This window comes from Chamaea fasciata, unplaced genomic scaffold, assembly GCF_029207755.1.
Source record: "Chamaea fasciata isolate MVZ Bird 193981 ecotype frontalis unplaced genomic scaffold, bChaFas1.0.hap1 SCAF_3, whole genome shotgun sequence".
NCBI lineage: Eukaryota > Metazoa > Chordata > Aves > Passeriformes > Sylviidae > Chamaea > Chamaea fasciata.
In genome coordinates, this window is record NW_027094088.1 from 34,070,022 (window position 1) to 34,080,328 (window position 10,307).

Consider the following 10,307-nt stretch of genomic DNA (forward strand, 5'->3'; position numbering starts at 1 on the left):
CAATTTTGTGGGGTTTTTCTAGATGCAGTTTGAATGGCATAGCTTTTTATATTTTTAACTCTTAATGTTGAATTTTGATCCAGATGGCAACTGTGAATGAGCTAGAGTTTTACTTATATTTGTTCTTTTTTTGACATATACAACTAGGAAAAACCCAGTTTTAAAGTGAATACTTTTTTCCCTCTCTTTGTTCTGTTTAACTAGCTAGTTATGTGTCCAGTAGCCGTATCTGAGGGAACTGATCTTGTTTAGTGGAGAACAATTGTGGGATTTTTGTGTAGAAAGGTTGTGAAGATTTGGTGTTAGTTTTCTGTTAGTAGACACATTGTCCTATTTGACAGAAAGGTACTAAAGGCAGGCAGAGCAGAAGTGATCTGTAATACCAGCCTATTATGTGTAAATAAAAATTGTTGCAACTCTCTTCAATTATTTATGGGGAGAAGAGGTCTGTTCATGTGTTTTGTGGCTGTGTTTGTGTTACTATTTTTTTAATCCTGTAGCCTGCATTTTTGCCAGTGCACTGTCTCTTTTGAAAGCAGCTGTTGGAATGTAATGTTTTTTACCCACTTTCTTTCAGCTGCTGAGTTTGTAAAGCACATCTTTCACAGTCCTGCATAATAACTGGGAAACAGAACTGCATTAAATGACTCTCCTAAGAGACATCATGTCTCCTAAGAATCTGAATACATTTATTTAGAGTGGTGAAATTAATAATGTATGCATTTAGGTATGCAGGCTTTACTTTGCTAACAACTTGCTTCACACACAAGTCCATTTCAAGAAGAGACCTTGTAACATCGTGCAACACATTTCTTTCTTTTGCTCCTGTATTCCATATAAAACAGTATATTTTTGAAAATGTTTTGTGGTACCATCCTTGCCAGTCCTGCCTAAATTCTTCTTCTAAAAAAAATTGGTGGATGATACAAGAATGTTTAGATCCCATGAGTGCAGCATAGGGCAAGAAGCACTCTGATGTGCCCTGCCTGATTTTATTTCAGTGTTCTTGGCTGACTGTCCCTTCTGCTTCCTGAAATTTAGTAGGGGAGGTTGTGGATACCACGAATAATATGGGAGAAGGTAGCTCTGTTGGCTTGTGTGCTGTTTTCCATGCTTTAGGAAGAAGGAATAATTCTGCTACCCCTTTGTACTGCATCTGCAGTAACTGAGTGTGGGAGCAGCCTGGTTGAGGAGCTGATAAATGGGGAAGAAGGAGGCAAAAACACCATGTACCTTCCTATATAGGAGACTGTTGAGGCAGAAAGGTGTAATTTTTAGCTGCAGGGGTTCTTTTTCAGAATAGAAGTGCTTTTAACCTGTTTTAGTTGTCAGAAATGATGAAAGTTTTCTAGTAAAACTCACCCATCTGTCTTTATTTTTACAGAATTAAAACCAGAACAGGTGAAGAACATGTCTGCCAGTGAGGTAAGCTGTTCTAGCAGCTGTATTTTCCCCTGTCAATAGATGGTTTTCTCACTAGAAACTTTTAAGGTCCTTTTTTTGTGTAGTATCCTACAAAATAGCATAATTTGGGGGAGTATTATCCTTTTTAATCATTTCTTCATTAAAGAAAATTCTTTAGAATAGTGATTGAAAAAATCTGTCCTCAGATATCTGAGGTTCGTGGATAGTTTGTTGGCTTTCAGGCTTCAGAGCACTTCTTTTTCTGTTAGTAAGTATTTTGTTCTTCATTTCAGCTGACTGTCCTGTCTTTTCCTTCACACTGAACTGCAGTATTTGTTACCTAGCTGATGATGTCAGAGGCCTGGCTTTTATTTTCTCACAGTGCTACTTCACAAGAACATTCCCAGAAGTGTTACATGAAACTACTTCTACCCCCTCCACCCCATCTTTACATAAAGCAGGTTGACTTAGGGAGAACCTAAAACAGATTTGTGCATGTATATGTATAATACTTGCATTCATTCACATGGATCATCATAAAGAAAAAGATTAAGCTCCTGACCACAAACTGCAGTTGTAAACGTAACAAAAAAACGAAGCGATTGGTCCTGTGTACGAAAGTTTCAGTTTAGGTGTGTGTGCAAACTGTGGTTACACAGGGGAAAATGAAGCAAAACGTAATTTCTCAGTTGCTTTTTGTGTTTAGCCTGAGGTTGTGGCTAAAGCTATAAGCTGGAAGTATTTGTTGCAGGAGAATAACAGCATCTGTGATAATGTGTTGTGATGTCCTCATATGCAGCAGCTCACACCGCCCACTGAAACAGGAAGTAATGACACAGTCTCATGAGCTATTAAGTATCAAGACAGATCTTGATATTAGCAAGTGTTAGTTCATTAAAAATGGTAAATACTGGTAGTCTTATCAGGTCATAGAATAATAGAACACCCTGGGTTGGAAGGGACCTTGAAAGATCACATGGTCCATCCTTTTGTGGGAAAGGGAACTTCGATGATTATATAGCACCCTGCCCAGTCATACCTTCAAAACCTCCAGCAAGGGAGACTCTACCACATTCTTGGGGGCTTGTTGCAGTAAATGACTGTTCTCGCTGTAAAAAGATTTTGTTCTTACATCAAGATGCAGCACTCGTAGAATGTGTTTTGTTTAATGTGAATACTCAAGTACTTCTTGAATAAACCAAAGTACATAAACCAGTTGTGACCCTGATGCCTTTTCTTTTCTGTTCAGATGAGAAATATCAAACTGTCGGATTTCACAGAATCTTTGAAGAAGATAAAGCGCAGTTTGAGCCCGCAGACCCTGGAAGCGTACATTCGCTGGAACAAGGACTTTGGAGATACCACAGTGTGAGACACTACTTGAAGTGAACACACTGCTGCCTGGAGAGCAGCCAGAGTTTACAGGACTTTACAGATATCTAAGTATCTGCATAAAAACTTGAGATTAAGAGAAAATTATACAATGTGAAATGTGTTCATCCAAGCCTCCTTGCCATTTAGTGAGGATTGACACACTGTAAGTAAGAGCACAACAGGACTTGAGATAAGGTTCCTAGCAATCCAATTCTGGTTTGAACATTAATATATGTATATTGTTTCTGCTACAAGGCTCTGATGATATTGATCATTGGAGGACCTTTCCCTATGTTGTGTGTGTGGTTTTTTTGTTTTTAATTTTGCCATGACATTGATGAACAATGAACTTGGAACAATGATGTTCAATTGGAGGTTTGTAAACTTCAGTTAATTTTTTTGACTTTTTTATCCTTAATGTGCCAAATAAAACAATTTCCCTGTGCAGAGTGGAAGAACAGCATTGGGGAATTACGATAATTAAAATGTTTGATATAGCTGGTCTGTTATTATTTGTCTTTTTGTTTTGTTGTAATGTGACTGAATTGTTCGCAGGACTGGTTTAAAGAAGACCTTTGATAGTAGAACAGCAAAAAAACCCCCAACTTACAAAACCAATTCAAACTGCCTTTTAAAAGAAAAACTACTAAATAAAAAAACAGACTGAGATATTCACTTACTGGCAGTATTTTCTCTTAATGCATTTTGTAACGCTTTCATTGGTAGAATGTTAGCTTATGCTTACAGTGTACAACTTGAAGCCCAGCTGATGTTTGAGAGAGTAAGTGATGCTAATTGTTGAGTTTCAGAAATGATGTGTTTCTACTCTGTATTTTAGTCTGATAATTGAAAGTAAAATTTCCATTGTGATAATTTTTTTAATCTCCACATGTAAGCATTAAAATACAAGGCTACATGTTTAATACATGGCACACATTAATGTTTTTATAGCTTTCATATGTTTTGGTTTATATATTAAAGTATGAAACACTCAACTGATCTGCTTTTTTAAAAAGAAAGTGCATCTTTGTACAAATACTTTTTTTTATTATATAAATGACAAGCTATTAAAAAAAACCTCGTACATGATAGCCTTTAAATACCATAATAAAGGAAAGCATTTTTGCCTTTACTTCTGAAGGCCCAACATCTTGTTTACAAATTCTACACAGATTAAACACAGATGTTTGCCAGGAAGAACACTAGTTCCTTGTTAAAGCAGGTTTGTGGGTTGTTGGGTTGTGTTTTTGGGGTGTTTTTTTGGTTTTGGGGGCTTTTTTTTGTATGCTTTTGTTGGTTTGGGATTTTTTTCACACTTCTCCCAACTTAGTGATACTGCAAAAATGCATATTGTTTACTGTTGTTTTAATGAAAATAAGTTGTAAATGTCATTTGCTTTTGGTCTTAACAGAAAAATTGTTTATAATTTTTCATTTAACTTATTTTTTTGGAACTACTTACCTGAAAGTTGACTATAAATAATATATTATATGTATATATGAAAAAAAAAAAACCCCAACCCTAGCTGTTAGATGCAGTTGTAGGTATAGTTATACTCTGAGAGGACTGTGCTCACGGTGTGGTATTGAGTATAAATAGCAGAAACTCTGTCAAACCTTTGAGATGTACATATGCAATATGTTTGGGGTTCTTATTTTTTTTTCAACCAGAGATGCTTTTAACTGATCTTAAGATTAAAAGCAATCAAATAAGAGAAGATTGTGTTCCACTACTCTGCCTTTTGTAATAGTCTAACCAAACCACTTTTAGCCTTCTAAGGATAGGACTCTCTCTCAAATGTACATCTTACGTAAATGAAATGTGACTTCAGTTCCCCTGATTCACTTTTCTGGAGAAATGCTAAAAGATTTCAGATTCTTAAATCTCACGTCTTGCTTTGCCTTAGTTCTGCCTTCAGTAGACCATCTCTGTTGTTGGAGATTCCTGGCTGACTTGATCCACATTTGTAATATTCTTCATAGTGTCAAGTATGAATATTGCTGTTGTTAGCATCTGCCAAACAGCTGCAGTTAAGAAAGGGCCTTGGTTTTATTGATAGAGCTTTGGTAAACATTCTTTGAGATCTTTTGCAAATGAGAACTTTGAAGATAACACTTCTGGTTTTGAGTGTTCCTAAATGATTGCTATAAAACTCTTGGCTTTGTCCACTTAATTTTGAAGATTTTACTGGTTATTTATTTCAAATGCATACTCACTGGCATGGGATAGGTACTTGAAATGTTGAGATTGAAGTCCCCATCTCCTAAAGTAGCGCCAGTATGTAGCACAGAGTCAGAATCACCAGCTGCTACATAAAAAGAAAAGGGATCAGCCCTTTCACCAGTTTGTACAACCAGTTTAGGTCAGGAGAATCTGTGTGACTGGTACAGCTGCTTTTTGGTCTTCTATTATGCCTGTTTGTTTTCTGCTTAGTGGCTGAACTACAGCCCTATAAATTAATGCTGGAACACAGTAAAAATTAGAAAATTTTGTTCTGCAACATCAGTTTTCCCCACAGCTGCTGGATTCTTAGCCCATGGCCAGGTGCTTTTTGGTTCATCAGTCTCCTTTAAATGTCTTGTCTTAAGCTATTTTCTGAATAGTGTCTTTTAAGGCATTCCACTTAAGGTATTATCTTGCATCTTACTCCTTGTTTTACATGTACTAAGTCTTAGCTCATTGATTCCATCTATATGTTGGATTAACTGTATGTAAGAGCACATCTGGGGAAAAACAACCACAACAACGGAAAAACACCACCAAACCTTCCCCCCCCCCAAAAAAAGCCCCCTGATCAACCTCAAATTACCTTTATTTTCTAAGTCTATAGTACTTACATAGAACTTTACAACTATATTTTCCATGAAATCGGGTTATGTTCTAATATAATGTCTTGAATCAGGATAAACAGGACAGCAGCTGGGGTGCTTTTAACCTTTATGAAGACTACCATTCCATTAGCTCTCTGAACCATTTTTTTCCTTTTTTTTTTTTCTTTCTCCCCCTTTTTTTTCTGTGAATCTGCCCACTGCTAGTGAATGAACGACTTGACCCACTTTTTGGACATGAGTACTAAGCAGCTTGTCTGGCTCTCTGCAAGTGTGTTTTACTGACTTTCAAGTGTAGCAGTTACTGGAGGGAGAAAATAAAACCAACCTCAAACCCTTGTGTTTTCCTAACAACCTTCTTCATACATCTTTTTGCTTTTATTAAGCAGGTTCCTGCTCTTTATTAAGCAAGAGCCACATTTTTTTTTCTTTCAACATACTGAAATAGTATGTAGATTGCTCTTTCTCCTTAAAATGAGAATTAGTTACATGTTATGATGCTCCCATTACTAATGTTGACTTTTCTGTGGACTACAGCAAACCTGTACAGGTTCTCTGTGTATGCTAAGACAAAACTAACACAGAATAGTAAAGATAAGCCTTAAACTAGGATATTTATGTACAAATAAATATCTGTTCTGTTAGTTTCTTAGACTTTACAGCGTTTGTTGTATCATAAATAGGCATTGTGCCCCTGAGATACCTTACGGACTCAAAGCCAGTCACTAATACAGCTCTGTTGAATATGGCCCTGCAACTTCACGTAGGTAACAAAATGTGATAATAACGCTTTAAAATGAATAAGAATGGGATCTGTAACCTGAGAAGGTATGTTGTCACTGCACTAAATTAGAGGCTATTGCTGGTTTTACTGTTCCCTTCTCTCAAATGTTTTTAAACTGACAGTTTTTATACATATAACTCAATTAACCTTACCTTCTGGTGTAGAATAAATAGTATCTTTTCTATTCTAAACAAGTGGGGTTTAGCACTGCTTGGCACTGCTGTCAGGTCCCTCTTGTGAAATTTAAATACTTTGTACTGGGAATACTGAAGTCAGATATACTCGCAGATAGAACTGAGACACATGCAACTGGAAAGCAGCATACTCCTTAGGGTTTGCTTAATCACCTGTGGTGAGACTTTGTGCCCTAGATTTTCATAGTGCTTTCCTACCCAAGACATGGATGATGCATAGTTGTTCCTAGGACGTGCTTCTCTAGTTTCTCCAGCGCTTCAGTGATGCTTCTGCATGTGGCAGCTTTGGGAGGTGGCCAGTGCTGCTCTACCTGACCAGTTCTTCATTCATTTCTGCGGGGGCCTCAAGCTTTCGTGATGCTTTAAGTTGTTGGCGTTTCTACCAGATATCAAAAATGGAATGAAGCATAGCAAGCAGGTAGTGAATGCAACTAGTTATCTCAGTCATTGTGCTAATTAGAGGCAATTTTATTATTAGTTTCTCTTGAGCTGCTATTTAGTGCTGAAGAATGTTGTTTCACTGACCTTTGTGAATTTTTGTGCTTAGGATGAGCTGCAGACATCCTAAGAGATGACCAATTGATCAGCTATTTTCTTTTAGAATTTTTTATTTAATAATAGTTTTCAATATATTTTAATTATAGTAATTATAATTCCACAGGATGAGGGAGTTAAGCTGTGACTCCCTGCAAGTACAAAATCATCTTGTAAAATACAGGGAAATGTGTATTCTGTTTTTCCTGCTTCTTGTGTAAATCATTAACTGTCTTAGAGTGGAAATTCTTACCTTGTCAATAACTACCTCCTGAGTTCAGCAATAATTGGCAAGGTATACACTCCTCTGGTGGATTCAATATACTGGCTCAACACTACAGATTCTTCAAAGTCTGATGTTCTGATTTGAAAATGCTTGACATTACTTCTGGAAACTATGGTGATGAACCTGGTCTTGCTGTAAGACTTTCCTTACCTTCATAAGATACACTTCTTAAAAAATCCTTTCTTCAGAGAAGTGGCTTTGAGGATAAAAGATCAGCGTTCTTTGTTGTTGTTAATACAGGCATGGTCCTGGGTGTGGCCTCTCAGTTGTGCAGGGTTTTCTCCCATTAGAAGTGGGGAAGAAAGTACTTTGTCTCATAGTCGCACACCTGTCAAAAGGACTGGAAACACAGAAAGTGTTTTTGCCACATGATTCCAATTTTTAGTCATGTGAAGGGCTAATCAGTATTTTTCAGAAATCTGTATTCAATTGATGAAAACCAAAGGTGGAGACAAAACACCATACCCCACCCCCATAAAATACATTTGACAACTCTAGTCTGGTATTGGATAAATTTTTGTATTTTGTTGTTTAGAAGCACTTTTGTTTCATTGTTCTTTTAAGAATGTTTTCTGAAATGTTAAACACCATTTTACTAATAAGCAATGTAAAAAAAGCATGACGAGCAGTCACATAGCTTTAGCTCACAATAAAATGTTTCATTTGTCCTGTTATTACTGTTTTCTTGTCTGTTTATCAGGTTAAATGTGCAAAACTAAAAGCCTTTTCATTAAACTTGAAACCTATTAAATTGCTGCTGGTTTTAAAAAAAAATTAAAAACATCAGGTGTTGTATACCAGATGATGGAACAATAAATATGTAAATAAATCAGTTTCTAAAGAACATAACTCAAGTTCTTAAAACTCATGTAAACAGAAGTGCTACTTCCTAAATAAATGTGCTTAAACTGAAAGTGTGTGCTTATCCTAGTCTTGCTAGACCATGGTGAAAACCAGGAGGTTTCACATAACTAATTCCGGAGGTCATGGCGAAGTCCTGAAAAATTTGGAGCAAATTTACTTGGCTTCAAAATGGCTTTTCTTTTGCTTTCGGGAGAGTGCTGCTGTTAATTCTGAATTAACAATGTAATTTCTTTACTTAGGCCAGTTTCCTTACCATTTGTAATTCTTTGTCTTGAGGCTGCATCTGGACTGCTTACAGCCACGGCTTTGTTCTATTATTACTGTCACATCCTGAAGATAAAACTAATCACATTTTGCTTTTTAAAGACTCATTTTAATATTATACATCTGGCAGCATTACAGGTGTCCCAAAAAACAGCCATGACCACTGCCTTCCACACATCATCATGTCAAATCACTGCTAAAACAAACCAACCAAATAAAAATCAATACGGCAAGGAGGAAGAAACCCCAGTGTTTTGGACAGAAGCATATGAGCTATTCCTGCTTCTGTCAAGGAATAATTCCTTAGGACAGGAAGACATCACTGGTGTCTGTCCAAGGTACCTCTCTTTGGCTGAAGTACTACTGCTTGGAGGTAGATTTTGAACAACTAAAATTATTTCTATTGGCAATTTTGTGTATAGGTTACAGACATTCAAATATTCTTGTAGAGAAGATAATCAGATAAATTAGTGAAGAAAGAAGAGCATGAAAAAATATATCCCACCATTTGCTATTTTGAAATCCACAGAGATTTGTTTTTGACAGCATACGTACCCTGGACTGAAGTTTATCTTGGACTCATTAAATTGTTCTTATTCCATCCAAGGTGGGGAGACAAGGCTGCATGCCTGGTGTTAGATACTAGTGTATATCAGATGGAAATCTATTTATTTCTGTACTTTAGTGCTCTAAGTTTGCCAGAGAACGGTGAAAAAAAAAAAGTAAGTTAAAACTTTTTTTTCCCCTGCTTGCTTGGGTGGGTGGGTTTTGTTTTGTTTTGGGGTGGGTTTTTGTTTGTTGTAGTTGGGTTTTTTTGTTTGTTTTTGTTTTCCCCATCATGCCATCTTTCTGTAAATTTCCAAATATGTCATGAACTTATGAAATCCAGCCTGTTTCCTACAAGGGTTCATATGGATCTAGAGAAGAGTGTTATGCAACTTTTTCTAAGTTATTTTTTATTCTATGCATCATGATAAAACAGAAAATACATGTAGTGGTGAAGGCAGAAAAATACAATTTAACTAAAATTCATCTCTCCATACTTGTGGGATTACTTCAGGTGCTGTGTTGTAGCTATATTTAAAAAACCCACGATTTTCAGAATATCAGCCTACAAAGAACCTGTTGAACAAAGTGTTATGTTTTTACCATATAGTTTTGAAAATTTGGCTTTTTTGGCAAGTGTATACTGTAAGAACAATGTTTTCTTTCTAAGTCTGTAACTTCTGTTATTTTCAAATCTCATTTTAGCAATTTCTAAAAGGCCTCAAACTTGCCTCAGTTGTAAGACATCCCTGAAGACTTGGTTTTGTTACATGCAGAATGCAAGTATTAGCTGTGCTATTGTAGAATTTTACTGCTGTGAAGACACATCTGCAAGTACACTTTCTAACAACTAACTATTGGCCTCTTCTGGGAAGAAATACCCTGTGACATCAAATAAATCAAAAAGCCCAACACTATGTCAATAATGAAGTAACCAAACAACATTGTGGAGCAAATTATACAATGTTTTGCCCGAGTTCTGATTTCTTCATTAAATGTGAATGGAGGCAGCAGCTGCAGTTTGAATTTCTTGCCTGTCATCCAGATTCTATAAAGCACAAATCTATTTTCTGCAAATAGTTTCCAAAACTACTTCCGTACACTCGTAAAAAAACCTACTGATTACAGCCAAGAGCTGAGAATTAGGTCTGAGACATTAGAGTACAGTTACCTGATCAATCTGATAGTTGTTCTTAATGAATGATACTGTGTCCTCTAAGGACCAGATA

At 36.4% G+C, this 10,307-nt stretch overlaps 1 protein-coding gene across 4 annotated transcripts in view; it reads left to right on the forward strand.

The window, feature by feature from the left end:
• Positions 1-8,318, forward strand: part of SPAST (spastin) — a 38,639-nt gene extending 30,321 nt beyond the window's left edge. For all 4 annotated transcript variants that reach the window (XM_066178553.1, XM_066178555.1, XM_066178554.1 and 1 more), the window contains 2 exons: positions 1,385-1,425; positions 2,654-8,318. In XM_066178553.1, coding sequence (XP_066034650.1) covers positions 1,385-1,425; positions 2,654-2,776 — 164 coding nt within the window. In that variant the 3' untranslated portion in view covers positions 2,777-8,318. The remainder of the gene's footprint in view (positions 1-1,384; positions 1,426-2,653) is intronic.
• The last annotated feature ends 1,989 nt before the right edge of the window (positions 8,319-10,307 follow it).